The 21,787-nt window shown below is 39.3% G+C and overlaps 1 protein-coding gene across 1 annotated transcript in view; it reads right to left on the reverse strand.

Moving 5' to 3' along the window:
* Window positions 1-2,984: 2,984 nt before the first annotated feature.
* Window positions 2,985-21,787, reverse strand: part of esama (endothelial cell adhesion molecule a) — a 56,422-nt gene continuing 37,619 nt past the window's right edge. Inside the window, exons 2-7 of the mRNA XM_046040710.1 lie at window positions 11,617-11,768; window positions 9,489-9,690; window positions 9,191-9,346; window positions 8,416-8,538; window positions 8,067-8,199; window positions 2,985-5,992 (exon numbers count right to left, since the gene is read on the reverse strand). Of these exons, the coding sequence (XP_045896666.1) occupies window positions 5,461-5,992; window positions 8,067-8,199; window positions 8,416-8,538; window positions 9,191-9,346; window positions 9,489-9,690; window positions 11,617-11,768 (1,298 nt within the window). The 3' untranslated portion in view covers window positions 2,985-5,460. The remainder of the gene's footprint in view (window positions 5,993-8,066; window positions 8,200-8,415; window positions 8,539-9,190; window positions 9,347-9,488; window positions 9,691-11,616; window positions 11,769-21,787) is intronic.

A 21,787-nucleotide genomic window follows, 5' to 3' on the forward strand; every position in this document is an offset into this window, starting at 1 on the left:
GTTCACAAAGTGCTTTTGGTGAACTGAACAAAACCCTATTGTTCTATTGACTTGTATAGCTTACCATACAGTACAGGGGAAGACAAGACAAGACAGTGAAGATACCAGTATGTTATCAGATCTGAATATTGTTTAGTAAAATGTGTTAATGCGAAATTTCTTCATTTTGCTACAAGAATTACAATATTAAAGTAACTTATTACTTATCCTATAGAGACTTAACATTATCATCCACTGTTTTTCCACTCTAGTCTTGTGTCCTACCTAAAGCACCGACAGGCCAGGGGCCACAGTGTGACAGAGAATTCTTCCCCTGAGGGCTTTTCCAACCCTCCTCGCCTCTGGCCCAAGCTGCATGACCTCTCCTTGATACCATTATCAACCATGGGTTCTCCTCACCATCGGCATTATTGTATTCACCTCAACTATGACAACTGCCTTTCGCTGAGCTCACCTTCTCCCTTCCTGCACATTAAGCTCAGGCCAGACCCATAATGGCCGCCATCTGAATTGTTAAACAAGTGGGACGGCCAATCCCACTTTTGAAAGGACTTCACTAATGGAGCATGACATGCTACTAAATATCACAACATCACTTTGGTACAGGGATACAACATTATCATTGCTTTCTGTTCCTTAATTTCTTTAGTTAGTTTCTTTTTTACTTTCCTTTGTTTCTTCTAAAATTCTATGTTGCCAAGAGTTGACATAAACTGACCTCTTTACCACTGGGTTCTGTTGATTATTGTGTTCATTGATTCATAAGGACTACACTGTATAATAAACAAAATGCCATACTGCATCCACACATTATCATCTCCCTGTGTTTCAGATGAAAGCAGTGATTCATTTGAATACAAAAGCCATGCACCTTTTTCTGCCAACTTAGTACTGTAGTACCATGTGAATAAATAGAAACACACAACTATTACGGGTGCAGTGCAGTGCATTACAAAGCTTTTTTTTAATTTTTGCATCACTATCTGAATATCCAGTGCTCTTCTGACTTTTTTGACATTTCTTTTAATTTGTATCTAAATATTTGATATAAACTCTGTTGCTGATTTTCTACTTTTATTTACTGTGTCATCAGAGCGACAAGCTTCTGTGCATTCCACCCTGTTCAGCCACATGGAGGTGTACCACTGAGTTTTCCTTGGATCTATCATCCCCCGATGAGATGAGCTTATCTCAATAATGGCGTGCATATTTGCATATTAGCATGTTTATGACTTCCTTTGCGCCATGTAGGTGAATGTAACATCGCTAATTGCAGATTCTAATAAACATTCTACCCTAACGGTGTGTGCATTTGCTTCTTTCTGTCTTCACCTTTTTAGTTTAGCAGGTAACATGATCAATCAACTGTGACAAGACTAGCAAGAGCAGCTTTAAAAAAATATTTTAATGATTTAGGTTTTCACAAAGGTGTCTTTTACACTGGGGACGCTGGGGACATGTCCCCACCACTTTTTGAAATGGCTGATTTTGTGCCCACCACTTTTTTAAAGCATAATTTGTTAAATAATGTTCTGAAATATAGCTTGCAGTTACATAACAAATGAAAATGAGACACATGAGAAATAGATCTGAAAGCAACACACATTCTATTTTATATTGAAATGGCACGTGCTGCCTGAATTTTGTGTTTCCTTTTACATCGTTCTCTTCACGCCCCTAATCTGAGTCCCTGTCCCCACCACTTTTTTCAACACAAAGTGACGCCCTTGGGTCTTCAGATAATGTAATGAAAAAATCAACCCCCCCAAAAAACACAGGAGAGAAAGACTTTTCTGTTTCTTTCTCACTTGCCACCTGGGACGTCTCTAATAATGTGCCATATAATCAAAGATCTACAACAGGCATGTTTTAAGACATAAAGACTTTGCTTTGAATAAATATTTGTGTTTGTTTTTATACCAAAGAGTTTAATTACCTAATTCATGTAAGTACATCTGCCACCCCCACTGAAAAATCCTGAAAAAAAGATATGGTTCAATTCAAAAGTTGAACTGCAGGACACAATATGTCTCCTACTTAAATGAAAATTCCATTTCAGTATACAGTCCAGTCCATTATGTGCATTGGGGGCTTCAGGTTTCCATGTCACACTTGTTTAAACACGTAAGTTGTATACAGAACCGTGATTCATTTCCAAACTGTGATGTCACAAAATTCAACTGGTTTCATGTGGAATGTCAGGAAGCGGTTGCTTTTGGAAATGAGTGAAACAGAGATGAGCATCATATTTCTGTAGTCAGCCTTTGCATAACAAAAACAACATGGCTTCATGTTAATATGGTTTCAGGAATATAGAATTCTGTAAGGACCCAGACCGACAGGTTTCTGTGTGTGGGCTCTAGTGCAGTGGAAAACTAACTGCCTCTTAAACCTTATTGGTAGATCCATTCTCCCTCGCTGTCACCAAGGTACTGATTTATAATTATCTATCTAATATCCTTATACAGCTCCATTATTGAGCATGGGGCATTTTGTCCGAACAAGTAGCCTATGGCCTAACTGCACAACATTGCCTTGAGGCAACACAGAAAATCACAGTTTAGGAATGTACATTGAAATAATGTGCATTAAACTGTTGCTTGTGCTTGCATGCTTGTATTATTTCTAACAAGTAATTTTAATTTAAAAGTGTTAAATTTAGATTTATTTTACCCTCTCCTGGCACTAATTAGCAGGTCTTGAATGCAGAGATTCTTCCTCTACAACTTCTCAGGTCTTTCCCAAATACAATCAACTTGCTGCCCTCTGGTGGTTGACTTTAAATATCAGACGTGCTCTAAGAAGGGGCAACAACTACTATACATTACCAAAATATGTATTCAGTCCTACCATTAGTATTTGAAATTAATTAGGATAATTGCTTTAGCATAAAAACTATCTTTCAGTTGTGATTGTAACTACTCTGAGTAGCTTTGGGAATCACACACACACACACACACACACACACACACACACAACACAACTGATCATTTCTCTTTTAATTGAAAATATTATACAAAGCATTTTCCATGAACATAAATATGGAGGATACAAGTGCACACTGCACATTAATGTCCACAGTTTAGGCCTAATGTATAAACAAGCACAAGTTTGGCCACCAGTTAATCCACAGTAGTTATACAATCCATTGTGGTTTATAACTCACTGACAGTGAGCACTTCTGTCACATTTACTATTTATAAACTCTGCTCATGTGCTTTTATACATTAATGTATAAAAATAAAGGCTTGTCTTGGAAACATTTCAATGTTCATAATGTACAGTTTTTAAATGACCCATTCAAATTAAAACGAGTGCATAAGACTGCATCATCCTCACTTTAACTCCTACTTTCAACTTCCCACATGAAACCTTTCCATTTTCTCTAATATACTTAAAACAATCTCAACAAAACTATCAAAGCGTGAAGCTACAGCTACCACTTGCTTGCACATTTCGCTGTCCAGCTTGTGTCACACAGATAGCGATTTTCAGAAATGGTCTATAAAAGACTGCTCTTATGTTTCCCTTCAACATAATCAAGTTTCACGTGATTCATTTCAGAATTGTGTTGTTAGTCTGCCATCGTGTGCACATTTTAAAAAAAGCTCCAGTGTCATTACAATGCAGCAGAATAGACAGTATGATCACTGTCATTATACGTATATGATGTCGTCCAAATCCAAATGATATTTAAATAAGCATTTGTGTGACTTGAAAGTGGACAGAATAAGATAGAAAAAAGCTATTTAAATAATACATGGATTTCATTGCTTAAGTTTGAAAGAAAAATCCATTTGATACCACAGTTCATGTTCTGTTCTTGAACCAATCAGTGCACATGTGCTAAGATCATTAACGATACATTCTGAAACTGCAGTAAAGCCGTTTTGAATGCAAAAACTAAGCTGACATTGTTAACAAGGTCGGTGACTGTGAGTGGAGCAGTCTTTCAGAGAATAGCGCCTCTTCTGGCATACAGCTGTAACAGATATCCATAAATACCGACTGAACAAAGATCACAGCAGTGTAATATACCATCTTTTTAAAATCATGACATGCCAGATATTTAGTTTTTTAAAGGAAACTAGGTTTGAGCCAAAAGTATCAAGCCATCATATATTTGGGACAATACTCTGAAGGCTGTTTCCAATTTCCAAATGTACTTTCCCAACATTAAGGGGGAATGGTTTATCTTTCTCACCTTCTCTTAATAGAAAATGGTAGAATATCACTAACTAGGCACCTGCAAGACTCACCATCATATCAGTGATGTTTAGAGAAACTCATATCTGATTCAAGTTACCAAGAAATCTGGTCTATAAAAAGCCTAAAGCCTGTAGCTTTTGGCAGTGAATCAAACTGCATGTCATGTCGATTTAAAACCTCACTGACCTACACAAATAATCTACAACATATAAAGAGAGCATGTTGACAGACATGTGTTATACTGTATATCTTTGGTTCAGTATCCACTGTTGCAGGTAAACATGTTCCCTGTATCATTATGTTCCATACAGGCTGGGGCCAGCACTATGCTGTTAGTCACACATTTAGCAAAATAATAAATATCATATTTACAATTTCAATGCAGCAGGCAACTTTTAATTATTACAACTCAAGTGTGGACTGTATTAGCAAAGTCACCATACTGCACTTCTGTGTATAAGAAGCTTTAGCTAATCTGTGTTTTAAGAATTGAGTCTAAGAGCATTTATAAGCTGAACCACCACAAAAAAAGGATTAGGAGACTTTATCATATGTGTAATGTTGTCACATCTTTCTTTCTATAACTTTGCTGCAGAGATGTACTCATTTATAGATATTAAATCACACCCAGTCCTCACGAACTTCCCTTTAAGCAACATCATCATCTCTGAACATCACTCACATAATGTGCTTAAACCTGTTTTGGTCTTGATAATTCCTTCTTTAGGTAGTTTTTAAGTAAAGGTGATTGATGAAGTACAGCAGACCCGCAAAACCCTCGTCTTACTTCATCTGTGAAAATTCCAAACACATGAATGCCCCCACTGATGACATTTGCTATTCACTTTGTGGAATCAGTATGACAGGAGCAAAGAAAATATAATACATTTAAAATCTTAATTTGAAAAAACATTAGAAATGCATTGATGAAGTAGAAAAGAGGTTACTGGATAAATGTATGAAAATCAAATCTATACATAGTTTGCAATGTATACAGTGCATACAGAATATAAAAGACTTAAGTATACTTAAAGCAGCTAAACAGTCTGTGTCTGAAAGTCTTGCCATGAAAGCTTCTTGGCGCAAAAGCAAGCGTCAATAAATGAATTCGACCTTTTCTACTGCAATTCTTTGCTAAATATTACATAGTTCCCTTTAAAAAGAATCAGCAGCTGGCCCTTTTTGAGCGTGTAAAGGGACAGTATTTCACTGTTTATGTCATCAGCACTGTTTTGCCAGTGCTGGCAGACATTAGACCAGAGATCCAGCATGATTCTGTGCAGGCACCATGATGGGCACTCCTCCCATTCGGGCGATGTTGGAGGCTGTGACTGTGGAGGTGGGCAGCGGTGGTGGGGAGGGAGCGGCCTGGAGCTGCAGCTGAGGCTGGCTGTATGTCTGCGGCAGCGCCTGAGCCTGGGGCAGCTGGGTGTAGCGCTCTGGTCTTGGTAGGGAGCTCCCATTGGTGCTGGCTTCAGAGGAGACGGGCTGTCCGCGTGGCATGGTGGTATTGTTGTTGTAGCTGTAGTGGGTGGGGGTGGAGGCGCCGTGATTGCGGGAGGGTCGGTAGCCGGCCGTGCTGCCCGTGGCGGTGATGATGGAGGCTGTGTCTGAGGAGGGGCGCTGGGGGTACTGCTGCAGGTGGTGGTGGTTGTTGTGGTGGTGGGAGGGCTCTTTGTGGTGTGGGCTGGACGCGATGGAGGACAGCGTGCCATTCTTAGAGATATCTGAACCCATGCCACTCTTAGCCCAAGACACACGCTTGGGAGCCTGGGCGTCCTCCCTGGAGGTGGACAGGACACACAGTCAATTTACCGTTTACAGCACACACAAGAACTTATAGCGAGACTCTACATTTAACAGAACAAATAACAGATTCTTCCACTTACAGAAAAAAAAATTATAGCAACTGACACACCCTGAACACATTTAGGGGTCCTGCTGCTACAGTCTGAGGCGACTTGGCCTGGTGTGACCAGTAGCTAACAAACGAAATAGCATTCAGATCCTTTACTTAAGTTAAAGTGCTAATACCTCACTGTAAAAATACTCAAGTTAGTAAAAGTACTACATTGAAAATGTTAGTAAGTATAATCATGAAAATGTACTTAAAGTAAATTAAAAGTAAAAGTAAGAAAAACGTCCCCTCTGACTGTTAAACTATTATAAGTTATTTCAATAGATTATTATTACTCATGCATTAATGTAAAAGCAGGATTTTACATTACATTTACATTGTCATTATGAATTAATCTGATAAATAAATAAATTTAACTGAAGCTGTTCGATAAATGTAGTATACAAAATACAATATCTCCCTCTGAGAAGTGTAAGAAAATACTCAAGTCAAGTACAAATACCTCTAATTCATAGGGGTCATTTACACTGGGGACGCTGGGGACATGTCCCCACCACTTTCTGAGATGGCTGATTTTTTTACTTTTTTAAAGCATAATTTGGTAAAAACGTTCTAAAAACATAGCGTGCAGTTAAATAACAAATGATAGAAAATAAATAGAATTTCTTTATTTGCACATTAAGAAAACATGCAATGCAATTAAAATATAGAAGAAACAAATGTGCACTGTCCAAAAAAAAAGGAACTTAAGCTAAAAAAAAAAGCTACTGATTATAAAATTATTATACACTATTTCTTTTGTTTTATGTTCTCCCCCTTTAAACATGACAAAAGAGGAGGGAAGACTAAATCATGCCTACATGTGTAGCCTCAGTAGGGATGATATTTGCTGCAGAGTTACTGTTACACTTTTAGCATTTATTTTCAGCTTGCAGCTGACTAGTACGAGCTTCAACTCTTTTTATTTTTATTTTTTACATATCCTTTTCCACATGGACATGACACCCTACATGTTGCAAGAAATCACTCCTGTTATCACTCTTATTTTATTATGTCTAATGTGTTTGGTTGCGTTGTTATGTAAGCCCCTTATAATTCCCATCTGTGATTACTGGTTGTGAAGATTTTTGTTTTTGTGGGACTAGAGCTGCAAAAGATTAACCGATTGACAAATTATATTACAAAACATTAAACGAGCAACTTTTTATAATCCAATAATTGTTTTATTCATTTAAGCAAAAATGCCAAACATCTGCTGCTTCCAACTTGTGTTGGACGTCACCTTAAGCTCGGAAATTAAATGAACTTAAATTCTTGGAAATTATAATGGCAATTTTGAACTATTTTCTGATATTTTATAGATTTTTTTTTTATTGAATTGAGAAAATAACCTTCACAGTAATTGATAATGAAAGTAATTGCTAGTTGCAGCCCTCGGAAGGACATCTTCAGAGTGGGCCAATCTGTCTCTTACTTCTTCCTTTTCTGAATATTACTCTTGGCTTTTCCTTGTACAGGTTGTTTTTGTCTTTCTGTAAAATTTGCATAATGCAACCAGAGCCAACTGTTTAAACCACATATGGGACAAGTTTTTTTCACTGAGCTCTACCTTACGGTTGCTGTAAGAAGCAGCATGTCGTAGCATTTTTCTGGACATTAAACAGTTCTGCCACCAGGGAAAATGTATTTTTAATTACCTCAAAAACTGGAAACCAAATAAGACTGTAGGAAAGCATCAGACAGCCTATATGTAAACACATGTTTTGGAACCTTTCCACTATCTTTTTTTAAGAATATTTTATTTTTACCTGTACAATCCACACTAGAACACGAAAGCAATCTTACTTCCCCCACCTTTTTTTCAAATAACAACATAAAAGCGGCGTGAAATAACATATGGTTACAGCTGTATGGAGGATCTCATACATCAGTGGGTGAGGTAATTCCAGAGCAATACATAGCCAGTGGTGAGGGCTACTTGGAGACAGCGGCAACTCACTTGATTTCGTTGGCCATGTCGTCCTCATTGTCCCTCCGCCTCTTCACCAGAAAAACGAGGCAGATAAGAAGGAGGAAAATGAAGCCAATCACTGAGCCCACAGTGGCACCAACAATCATCCCCACATTATTGGCTGCAGGAAGAATCATGGGACACACAATTATTACACAAAGGCACATACGGCTACATAGCGTACATATTGCTTTTGCGAATGGTTTTTCTGTTAAACAAAAGCAACGCATGCAACATGCTTAACAACAAGCTTAACAAAGAACAAAATTCCACTTTCTATCATTATCAAAATTTTCTTTATGTTTGACGGCTGCCTGTGTTTTTGTGTGCTACGTACAGGTGACAATCTCCAGGTTGATGAAGCAGCTCTCTGACCCGGCTGAGTTGCTGGCCGTGCACACGTACTTCCCTGACATGTTATGGCTCAGGTTGTTCAGCTTCAGAGTGCCGGCCTTCTCATCTGAAAGCAGCATAGAACAAGGAGGGCAAGCGTGTATGCATACACATTATTCCATGTGTATTTGCACTCACTATTTGCTCATTACAACACAAAATCAGACTGTAGATGCATCCATTGCTTTGATGCTTTAGACTTCGGGCATTATGAGTATGCTTTTTTTGCCATTTTATTCAGAATTATACTGTTGCTTATGATGAAAGACTACAGACAAAACAAAAAACGTTCACAGTCAGTCCTTAACTAACATCCCTGCATCCAATTTGAAGAACTCTACTACTGAATGAAACTATATTGCTCAGCTTTTTCTGTGTCCACTATGCTGTCTGTGCATCTCATTTTATTGAGTAGCTTATTTAACCAAGTCCAATTTTGTACAAATGAAAATAAAAAAGAATTCAAAGAAATTAAATGTGAACTTTGTAACTGATTATACCAAATATATGAAATATATAAGGCAGCAGGATTCAACATTACATAAAAAAAAAAAATCTAAAATAAACATTTTCCTGCAGAGACTAAGATGTGATAAACACCGTCATACAGATTTCTAGAATGAAAATAATGCAAAAAAACCTTGTTCAACTTGTGTTGCAGATACACACATCTTACTTCTAACAGAATAATAATAATGAGTTACTGATTATCCACTCACTGAGCATGGGTGAGAAGAAGACCTCAGAGATGGGACTGGTTTTCCTCCACTTGTACAGAGGAATGGGCTTCCCAGAGCTGGAACTACAGCTCAGAGTCACATTTCCCTTCAGCACTGGCTTCCCTGATAGAGAGCACTGAGGAACAGCTGGAGGGACTGAGACGAGAGGATTACAAAATGTTTATTTTGTTAGATTATACAACATTATGCCTGTAAGTCAAGATATCAATGTAAGAAGTGTAACTATATTGCAGGCAAGGTGAAGTAAATATCTCCTTTATCAGAATCAGTGTCTTACCCTTCACGTCCAGAAGGAGCTCAGCAGGGTTGCCAGGATTATCTGGACTGATGACCTGGCAGACGTAGCGTCCCGAGTCGGACTCCTGGGTGTTGTTGATGTATAGTGACACGTCGCGTGAGGGCATGCTGGTGGTGAAACCTACACGGCCCTTAAACTGGGAGCTGCCCACACTGATGGAGCCTTTGGTGTAGGAGATGATCTGGACAAGAGAACACATAAAGATAAATGAAATGAAAGAAGCTTGTGAGCACACAGTTCAAGTAGAAGTATAAATCCATATTTGTGCACAACAGAGGAAGCAGTTTCATTGACATCCATGTCAATATGATTGCGTTTGGTGGTTATTCTGGGTAAAAAGAATCAGAGGGATTTGGCAGTTCTCAAACATTTGGTGGAATGAGTAACATGGAACACAATTTGGACCCCACTGATAAAGTCTGCCCATAGAATCATTTGTTTCCCATTTCTATCAACCAAGGGTTTTAAAGACTTGTACTGTATTACCAGTTTTGGGTTGGATTTTCCCCAAATGGGATGTGACACAATGTGACACGTTGTGATGCTGCAACACAAGGTAGAAATTGTTCAGGCAGAACTAGTTAGATTTGCTATTTCTTAATTTGAATGGTTACTGTAGTAACACACACAACAATATTTAAAAGACCAAAACCAACAATAAATGAATCCTACAAACTGTGTGTGTATCAAGGCCTAACATATCTTATTCCCATAGAGCTCTAAGACTACTGTTGCACTGGGTGACACACATGTTCCTACATTACCATGAACAAACACATTATAGTACAAACATACATGTCCTGCTCCCTGAAATACTCAGCAGGGCACCTAATGTATGAAACGTTTGCTGAAAGCAACAGCACTATTGTATTTATTTTGGGTAATGTTTGCTAAAAATTACAATGCGAAATTATTAAACCAATGAAAGTATATTGTGTATGTCTGTATTCAATAGGAACCAACGGGAGAGCCACAGTAGCAGAGCAGGAAAGTCATAAAGTATTGAGAGACGAACTGAGACTTTGTTGGTTTTGTTGGCAAAAACAGAACTAGATAATATCGCCAGCCTCATGCTTTAGGTTGAATGAAGGAAGGACTTTATTAAGTGCATGGGCGCCAGTTAGGTGAGATGTGAGGCACAAAACACCTATATGACATACAGGAAAAGCAAAATTCATGAAAGCTTTTCCCAATATAACTGGATGACAATATTCTGTAAAATAGATTTCAGAAAATATTTTAGTTTGGAAAGACTGAACTGGTTTTTCAGTTTTTAACTAACTAGTTAGTTTGTGAGATGGGATTACCTCACATTAGCTGCTGGACTGTGTACCATGCGGATGGCGGTGCATCCCAGTAACGTACACATAACGCTCTACAGAGTTTGTGGCATCTAGGTTTGGCATTGATGTAGTGAGAGTTTGTTCTTTTTATTCATCTTTTTGGCTCAAAATGCAGAGTGAGACATTGGCTGGCTGGATGGGGAAAAAAGCCTCACTTTTAATCAACTGTGTCTTTCCCAGCTCCCTGAGTTCTCTTTCCCCTGTTTTCTTTTTGATTGTGATCCTCTTTTGGGTCGTCCATCTGTACAGCCCAATAATCTGACCTAGGCAGATATGAAAGCTGAGCCACGGCCAGGTCTCTAGATAATGTGCAAAAAACAAACCAATACAGGGTTGAGGAGGGTAGATGGTCAGCTGGGCTTGTTACGCAAAACCCCTCTTCTTCATTTCATGTTTTACAGCAACAATGATTTCATAAATAATCTGATTTGGTAAAAACACATTTATCTTTCCTAACGCAGAAAAACACACACACACTTGCTACAGTACGGTGTATTAAAGCAGTAGAAGAAATAATAATACAGTGCTTTAATGAAAGCTTTAAGCCTTTTTTGTCTTGGATTAATTTCTAAGGGTTTACAAAGGAAGGGCTTTGTCAGATTAACAGTATAAGAACAGGCAAACATCCTTCATAACTGTAATCCCAGCTATTAGAGCCACAGAAGGCAAAGTAAAGAGACGTTATTGCTGAGCTGTAGATACTGTAGTATGTTGCGTATAAAGAAATATGCACAAATATCACTTTTCACATGTGACTTCCGTACCAGCTGGGTGTTGTTAGAGACAAAGTTCCAGATGATTGTGTTGGTGCTCAGGTCACTGCCTGGCGCTGGGCTGTACGAGGCCTCCAGCTTCACCATCTGACCCTTGATCACTGCCATATTGTTTTGGGGCATCTGGATCTCGGCCCATATTCCTGTGCGGAGGAAAGAGAAGCAGAAGGGAAGAGAAAGAAAAACTGTCAAAAAAATGCTACACGACATACTAAAGGACAAAATGTAGCAGTGGTATTGAAATCAGCTCATTACTGCAAAATACAAGCATCTCTAATAACGTGAGCATTTAGTTGATTACTGCATTCAGTCTCTCAATACTCGGAGGCTCAATGGCAGAGTAAAATGTAGTGTGCTTATATGGCCAGAGAAGGGCAGCAGAGAGCCAAGACCCCTGTGCTACTCACAGAAACACACGTGAAATGCACCTTCTGCACGTTTCCATTTACACATTTTCTGTTGAAACATATTCTAGGTGATGCCCACTTTAAATGTATTCAGTGTGCCAGGAGTGAAGAAAATGACCTGCATTCATTCAAGCGCACAGTGACTGTGTTTGTTAGTTTACGCTCCCGGTAAATTAGGGTTGTGACATTGCCTCAAATGAATGCCATTCAATTCATGCACCAATCCCTCAATTCCCTCCTTTGGTGAGACATGATTTTGCTTTGGATCATGTTGTCAGTTTACAGAAAGTGCACATCTGCCCTTTTACTTCTCTGTCAATCCTAGCAATCATAACGAGATAATTATTCAGAGATAGCATAAACGAAGATGAATATAGGAGGAAGGTGAAAACACACACACACACACACACACAGCAGGGCGACTTTCCCCCCTGTGTTCCATCTCTTTTCTTCTCCATCACTCTCCCCTCACATAGCATCTCCTTTGGTCTCTTTCTCTCTCATCTGTAACCTTTCCGCCTCTCCCCTAGACAGGACTTCTCTTTGTCGTTCACACTTTTCTCCTCAAATGGTATTCCCTTTAACAAATCCAACACTGAGTAAAGGTGTACCCGAGTCGTTTTTGATCAGTCTCACATGGCTGCTGTGGCTGAGTGTGTATGTGTGTGTGTTAGTGTGTCTGTGCATCAGAAGCCACGCAATGTAGAAATGTTGCAGGTGTATGCACATTTTTAAAAATGCATGGGATTTCTGTGTAAGCGTTGTGTGTGATAACCAGTGACATGACCTCCATGTGAATACTAATGCAAAAAGATGGAAATATAGCTAATGACACCCACTTACATGCACAAACACTCTTCATCCACTACATGCACTCCAAAAATAGAGATTTTAAAGCCACATAATATTTCTACACACACGTGCCACGCATGCTGTATTAACCTACTTCACTGTACTGCAACATGGAAAAGCAAGATGTTCCTACTAATTAGCACCATCCTTTGGGTGTCACAATTGTCACTAACAAGAATATTTCTCCATTCACAGGAAGTGATGCAATCAAATGTAAGTGCAAGGTCCAATCTAACAGTGTGAAGTAGCGTTCTGTCTATGCTCAACAGTGATAGCTGAACCACTTCACCACCTCTGCACCAGCTAGACACTACAAAGAAGAAACTTGGTTTACTAATGTTACGGTACATGACTTCTGGGTGCTGAAGTCCTCAGTATTCAAATAGTCGCCTCAGGCCTGCGGCCATTTGGGGCCACCAACTTGCAGAGCTCCTTACTGGTTTAAAGTCACAATGAAACTGCATTTTAGAAGTGCCCTCCTTACTGAATCTGAATCCTCTGAAACAGAATATATAATAATAGAAAGAAAAAAAAATGATGTGGTGTAATTTAAACAAAATTGTAAAGCTCCTATTGCTATAAGTTTTTATATCCAGCTCCTGTTCTTGTTTTTTTGGACACTTATAGTCAGCAGAAACAAGCTGTGAAGACAAACCTGACATGTTGTCACTTTTGAAGCTGATATGGTGAACTTGTTAGCAAAAAGTTGCGTATATTTACACATCTAGCGGAAACGGAGCAGCATTATCAGTCATCTCCCAGAGTTCCCCGCCTGCCTAATGTCATTACAAAATGGAGACATTGATTCCTAAGTTTAGAGCTGATGAAAAGTGGAAAGATATTTTGTAAGTTAAAAGACCCACAGGTCCACCTCTCTTTTAGCTCTGTTTTTGGTCTCTACCAACCCGTGAGGGAACGATCTGTCTTTTTAGTGCTTCACTATGTTCAGCAGCTAGCTGCTAAATGTGGCTGCCGTTTGGTCCTGAGCAGTGCACAGTGGGTTTTTGGAGCTTTTCTCTGAAAACAGCTGCCCGCTGTGGCCGAAAACAAGGCTATGACGAGGTGAGAAGCTGTGCGCCAGCCAGATAAACAATGAGCTGAAACTTGCTATTCAGCTCCATAAAACCAAGGGGGAGCTGTAGATTCAAGTGATAATTCTCTGTTCAGGTTCATCACCCCTTTTACATTTCACATTGTTTTCACATTGTCATTTGATACATTTTTCTTATAAAAATAGCAATTATAGCTGCTTTAAGCAAATATAATATCCTAAAAAGCATTAAAACATATCTTGACTTGTCTAATTCCAGAAAAAAAAACTTGGCTCAAGAAGATTTGCTTTGGAAATGAGATGACAATCTAGTTTTCCCCTGGTTTTAAGAAAAGCCAGCTGTAAGATTCAATATTAAATTAATAATCTAATTTTATTCTCATAACATTTTCTTGGCACAGCTGAAATTAGAACTACAATGCACTGTGTCCTAAAGAGATCTCTAGTGAGAGTAGGTGTAGGTATCATTTTCTCTGTCACTGTGGAGACGAATGGAGCTGATAAGTGACAGCGATGAGAGAGACGGAGAATGTGTAGGCTATACTCCTGCATGGTGTCTAATAAAGAGTCACGCCAATGAAGACATCACAGTATAGACAGAGGTGAGGAAGGAGATGGATGAAAAAAAAGAGATAAACAGTGGAAGACAGAAGGGTGCTGAAAAGGAGGAGAAGAGGACAAGAGATGGAAAAACAACAAGAAGAGATTCATCGTGTCAGTTGCTCTTTAGAAGATTTGCTGTAGCAGTGAGAGGCAGTCCTCTTATCTGAAGAGGTGCTGACTGATGGATGGATGGTTGGATCAGTGGACATGTAGAGATGACAGAAAGAGGCTTAAACATAAACGCAATGAGTCACTGTGAAGCAGCTCTCTGATGATTGCAGTAAGCCTGTAACACACGCCACTGAGAGGCTGCTGTAAGTCTCAGAGAGAAGCATGCCTGGATGGAGAAATGGATTTACTGACAAAATAAGAATCTCTGGGACAAAGAAGATGCTATGAAAGACAGCACAACACAATCACCAACCTGCAGTCTTAAAGCAGCAGCGAGTTGCTTGGGGGTTTGAATGTTTGGACTTGCAATGTTAGGTCGGTAAATCACAGGAAGAGTTCGACATTTTGGGAAATACACCTATTTATTTCTTATTGAGAGCTAAACGAGAAGAGCGATAGCACTCTCATGTCTATATGCTAACTATGAAGCTACAGCCAGCAGCCAGTTAGCTTCACTAGCTAAAAGCCTGGAAATAGATGGGAAACAGCTCGTCTGCCTCTGTCACAAGGTAACGCAATCCACCAAACAGCACCTCAAAAGCTCACTAATTAATACACCATATCTGGTTAATGTATTCTGTACAAAAAACAAAAAAAGTGTAAGAATAACAAACTGTGGTTTTATGTGGGGTTATCTATCTACATGCTCCCCCTCTGTAATATCATGTGAAAATACGATGTACAGCTCCACCGGTAATCTATATCCCAATCAGACCTGGTGAGCAGTCTAACATTGCAGCCCTTACCTTGCTGAAATAAAACACTGGATGTCAAAATTTGATGTCACTGTCCCTCAGCGAATAGAATTCAAATCATGGCAAACTTAGGTGAACTAGCAACATATGCTAAGTCCTCAGCCAGAAGTCTGAGGATGGTTTTTGACCAGGACTTGTGTTTTGAACCCCACGTAAAGAAAGTTGTCCAGTTATGTTTTTGTCCTTTAAGATATATATAAATATACACCTGTCTCGGCCAGAAATCAATTCATCGCCTCAAATCAGTCAAAAATGCAGCAGCTTTAGCATCCTTTAACTGGCTGCATGTTTCTTTTAGGATTGATTTTAAAATTCTTCTGATTATGTTTACAGCCTGGCATTGGCTGGCACCTTCATATATCTCTGAGCTTTGATCCCCCTATGAGCCAAGACGCAGACTGAGATCCAGTGGTAGGGCGTTGCTAGCCATTCCTAGGTGAAGGCTAAAAAACAAAGGAGACACAGCCTTTGTTGTCAGGGCCCCTACACTCTCCCTCCCCGCTTTCATTTCACTTCTTAAGACACATTTCTACAAAAAAGCTGTGGTGCGTATAAAATAAAATGTATTTTTATATTGACATGTTTATGTTTATTTATTGATTTTAAATCACTATGTGATGCGTCATTTATTTTCCCATTAATTTTACATTGACTTGTTCTATGTTTCTAATATTCTTCATTGCACACCACTATTTTTGATATTAAATTTTGATTTGATTTGTCTATGTTTTACATTGATTGCTTTATTACCTATTGAAAAGTGCTGTGCAAATAAATTATTATTATTATTTTTATTATTATTATTATTATGCTGCAGACTATATCATTATATCAATCAATAGTTTAATCTAACTTCTGTCAAGAAAGCAAATAAGCATATTTCCCAAAATGTGTCTTTGTGGGGTCAGACGGATTTAAGAGGTTCAGTTGCTGCTGATGAGTCGAGCATTATTTTGTTCTAAACCTGCAATTTGTGACCTGCAGCATGCACACAAGACTTCCCTGCGGGGATCACCCAGACTCCAACATTTCATCAACGGAAATGGGCCAAATCTTCAGCTCCTCATTAGTGTGGATGGGCCGCTCTTCATGATTTAGCCTGATCAAGCGGGTGTATCATAAAAAGTGCTGCTTTAAGAAGATTTCCTGACAGAAATCCTCCCTGATTCTGATGAGAGTGCACCCCACTGGAGGAAAAGATGAATGAATGTACGACATGGAAAATGGAGGGATAAATAGAGAAACGAACAAGGCAACGGGGATCACATTCATAACATTCACTCTTCACTCTTAATTTGGTCAGTGAGGCTTAATCTCTCCCACTGTGGCAGGTCTGAAATACACTCTGCATGCTTCATGATGACTGGCTTTAAATATTCCATGGTGACTGATGGGAGGGCAGATGGGAGTGAGTTTGTTCGCTATGAAGAGAATGAAGGGAGTAATGAAGTCTGGATGGGTCTCACTGGCGGTAATGGGGTGATTTCACTAAGTCTGATTTAACAAGGTGTTTCATGGTTAGGTGCTTTTATTCATCTTTCTGCCTTTACAGGTGAGCATGCACTTTGATATTTGGAAACATGATAGTAGGCTTAAAGCAGTGGTTCCCAAATATTTGCGTTTCTAACAGTTTTAGATTTAATATTTATATATCATTTCATAATATGTTATCAGTGTAAAGTAATATTGGCCCATTCTCAGTTAATCCAGCCAACAGCTGCTCTGCAGCATATTTAACTTGAAATAAATAAATTATGGCTGGGCAATAAAAGAATAATGATAATTATCACAATATAATTTTCCTCTATAACAATGTAACAAATGTTCAGTAAATGTTTGATTTAATTCATTTGAATCTCAAACAAATTTGCACAAATTACCACTTTCTAGTAAGATTTTTATTCTGTTGGGTAAAAGAGAAAAAAGATTTTATTGTTGAAAAAAGAATGTATCTTAATAGTTTTGAATGTTCTACCTGATGTTTGTGGCATCAAGTGTTTGTCATGTTCTGACCATTAAGAATAGTTTAAATAGTTTACCACAATTAACCATCTGGTTTCTTCAACATGCACAAATCTGCCTGCAAAAATGGGGAGAGATTTGAGTCACATCAGGATAGCCACACCCAGACTGGCCCAATGTGTTCAAAGCAGTTCTATTTAACAGGCCAGGATATTACACAGAATTCCACTATAAACTATTTCCTTGTAGCAAAACAATAAGGTTAGCACATAATGTCACTGAGAGCGACAATTAAATTAGGCTATTTCACTGGAAAACAACTAAATCAGCCACATATTGTTCATGCATCAGTAGGTGTTGGATTCAGTTTGAAAAAGCACAGTGTCAAACATGTTGCTCCAGTTATAATGTTAAGGACCCAGTACAGAGCAAATGTATGGATAGGGCATGATGTCAGTGTTGAAAAAATCATATGAAACTGTCTAACTTGACAGTTGAGCGCATGAACGTCAGATCCAGTGTATTTTGTACACATGAGTTGGTAGGCGTTCTTCTGAGTGCTATGGAGGCACAACAGAGCCAGTTCTTCCCCTTGATGAAAAGAGTTTGCTGCGTGTGTATTTCTGTATGTGCAAATCTCCTAATTACAGGAAACACTTCAGATTGAGCCTGTTTACAGGCCTCACTGTAGATAAAGCAGAAGCCAAGCAGCCTTTGATGAGAGTGACCTTAACTAGAGTCTTTCATACTAAAAAGATGGGTGGAGTGGGACAGTCACTTCCTCTGAGAGCAGTATCAGCCACTTTGAGTAAACTGCGAGTGAGGTAGAGAAATAGCTGGGAAATGAGAATGTCAGAGGTAAGACGTTGCAAAGTTTCTTTCCGCATCCTAATTTGAAATACATCTGAGCATAATGTTACGTACGTAAACGTAATACGTAAAGAAGAAGCTTCGGAAAACATCTAACTCTACAACAGCTTTATTAAAGAACGAGAGAGAAGAGACGAGAGGAAAGAAGGGGGAAATATGATATAATCTGGATGATCAGCAGTCAGAAAGAGTTCAGTGTCACAAAGAAGTCCCCACGGAGAACAACTGAGTCCTCTCTCTGGAGGCTGGGGGGGGGAACGGGACGCCGTGCTCTCTCATAGAGATAAACTACTGAGCCAACTCTTGGGACTGCATGTCCCAAATATCACTAGATCTGACTTTGTATCGGTGCTTCTTCTGTCATCAAAGTAGGATAAAATATGGATATATACTCCTATCAGGAGTTAGCATCATAGATGTAGATGAATGTCTGCATGTAGCAGTCTCATGTTTGCCAATATATCAAAGAGCTTTCAGGCTGATGGAAAGGGTCATCTAGTCTCAGAAAATACAGTTCCAGAGTTATTTCTCGCAGACAGATTAGTGTAGTTGTTTGTTTGCCTAATCAATAAGCTTTGCTTTCTTCCTTCGCAGGTGGTGTCAGATGTGCATAAACACCTGTCTCTGCAAAATGGCAAGTGACTCCAGGTCGACCTACCTAGTACTTAACACTTACTTAGGTACTGTCTGTGTTAAATTGTTCTCTACCCCTAATAGTATGGCTATGGCCCTACGGCTGCTCACAAAATAACATGATATAATAACCATGAACATGAATTAATCATATTATAAAGCATGAACCTTACTTTCGAAACTGTGCAACTCTTAATGGTCGGAGTGGAAATAAATAGTGGAAATACAAAAGGGGCTTTTAACAGTGGGACAATCACAACTGCACTGGCCCATATTTCAATTCAATTCAATTTCAGGATTTTTCTTTAAAAACTGGAGGTAGCAGTTGCTCAGAGGAGGCCCTGATGCGTGTCAAGTCACCGATGCGCCAGGCTTTAATTTCAGACCATGAGAGTGGGTCAGCTGTGTAACATCAGTCAAACGTTATCCTGTACTGCGAAACTAATCTGGTGAAAGTGATAAAAGTTTTTTGAGGATGTTGGTGGTGGTGGTATAGTGGATAAGACACATCCCTCTGCTGTGAGAGACCCGGGTTCGACTCCCACTGCGACACATCCACCAATGTGTCCCTGAGCAAGACATTTAACCCCTTGTTGCTCCACAGGCGTGCAACCTCTGATATATAAAGCAATTGTAAGTCGCTTTGGATAAAAGCGTCAGCTACATGAGGATGAACTTCCTGAAGGTCGGATGACTGAACTATCAACAGCTTCTGTTTTAGCCTACAGAACATTCGTTTACATTTGGTCAAATCTGCATTATGGGAAGTCCTGCTGCTTTGGCTGCGAGCAGTTCCTGTTCACACTGTGCACACAACAATCACCTGGATTACTTTGATTCTGAGGAACAATCAGATTGTGATGATTATGAGACAAGATCTGAAGTTACAAGGAACTCCTTTTTTATGATTTAAAAACAGACTTTATCTTCAGTGGACATCAAAGACCTTGCTGTAAAGAGTGAGTTCTACTGAGGTAGCAGTGCATGTATTGTGTGTGTTTTTCAATCTGCTGAGGTATGACTAAGAAGTGTGTCCATCATGTTGCATGTCAGTAGTGATACAAACATTCAGATGTTGTTCATATCTGTTCAGAACACATTATCTTTTCATGTCCCAACAATACAGTACACTTGTTTACATCAAATTAAGATTTGAACTTTCCAGCTCACAGATGGACTACCTTCCCTCTTGTTTTGTTGCACACACATTCCCAACCAGTCATCCCATATGATAGACAACATGTTCTGTACATTAGTTAAGCTTTCACCTTCACAGAAATCTCCTTCCTATTACTGTATTATTTAGTCACACCAGTAACATCGCATATCCACAGCTGTAACACGTGCAGAAAATACATTTACTTTCACCCTTTGCCTCTAACATGTAAAAGGATGCATATACAGTTCATGAATATTTAACAGCACACGTTAAAAACAAACTAACCAAGTACTGCCCACAGATACAATTAAATGAACAGAAACATCCGACAGACAACATGTAGTGCAAATATTTCCACCTCATAAAACTGAGCATCCTGTATAATTTATTTTCAAAATGCCAAGGTATCCTGTTATTTAAGGGTTATTCTGACACAGACCAGGGGGCCCGGAGCAAAAATTAGCTGTGTTCCCACCTTTCCTACAAAACAATAGCTATGCTCCAGTCACCCGCACACACTCACACACACACACACACACACACACACACATGTACAGCTTCTCGTTCACAAAGAGGGCTCAGGGCTGGAGACCAAGGCAGACCTCATCATCTGATAACTGTGCGATTGCTGTTCCTTCCAGTATAATTAAAGGAGAGACACAGCGGTGGGACTCTTGAAGAGAAAAAAGTGACGTCTCTGTCCTCAAGCTGCAAAACTACCAGCCACTCATCAGCTGGATACACTATGAGAGAGAAGAGGAGGCTGGAAGTGTCTGCTTAATTGGGGAACAGAGATAGTGTGAGGCCAGGAGGGTCAGCAGTGTGTGTGTTTGTAGCTGTAGAAGTGTGCACGTGTGTTCAAGCACAAGATTTATGTTTATGTACATGCATATGCTTTTCCACCTGTGATACACATCTCCAATGCTGGACCGTTTCCTTCTCCAGCTGAAATGTGACTTGGGATGCATACTGAATACTTTTCTGTCTGAATTCATCCTTTACACTGACTATGGAAATACAGAGGGACATGTAAGTCTATAGTTGAGTTGTTCATTGTGTGAAAGGTCCTGTTGTCATTGCACATTGTGTGAGAGCATGTGCAGTATTTATCTTTGTCACAATAGCAAAGTTTACATACACATAACATTATGGCGATGCATTGAGTGACCTTTACTGCTTACATGCACCATGCACAAATAATCAGAATTTCTTAAACCATATATTTAACCATATACACTCACCTAAAGGATTATTAGGAACACCATACTAATACTGTGTTTGACCCCCTTTCGCCTTCAGAACTGCCTTAATTCTACGTGGCATTGATTCAACAAGGTGCTGAAAGCATTCTTTAGAAATGTTGGCCCATATTGATAGGATAGCATCTTGCAGTTGATGGAGATTTGTGGGATGCACATCCAGGGCACGAAGCTCCCGTTCCACCACATCTCAAAGATGGTCTATTGGGTTGAGATCTGGTGACTGTGGGGGCCATTTTAGTACAGTGAACTCATTGTCATGTTCAAGAAACCAATTTGAAATGATTGGAGCTTTGTGACATGGTGCGTTATCCTGCTGGAAGTAGCCATCAGAGGATGGGTACATGGTGGCCATAAAGGGATGGACATGGTCAGAAACAATGCTCAGGTAGGCCGTGGCATTTAAACCATGCCCAATTGGCACTAAGGGGCCTAAAGTG

This window comes from Micropterus dolomieu, linkage group LG23 (genome assembly GCF_021292245.1).
Source record: "Micropterus dolomieu isolate WLL.071019.BEF.003 ecotype Adirondacks linkage group LG23, ASM2129224v1, whole genome shotgun sequence".
Taxonomy (NCBI): Eukaryota; Metazoa; Chordata; class Actinopteri; order Centrarchiformes; family Centrarchidae; genus Micropterus; species Micropterus dolomieu.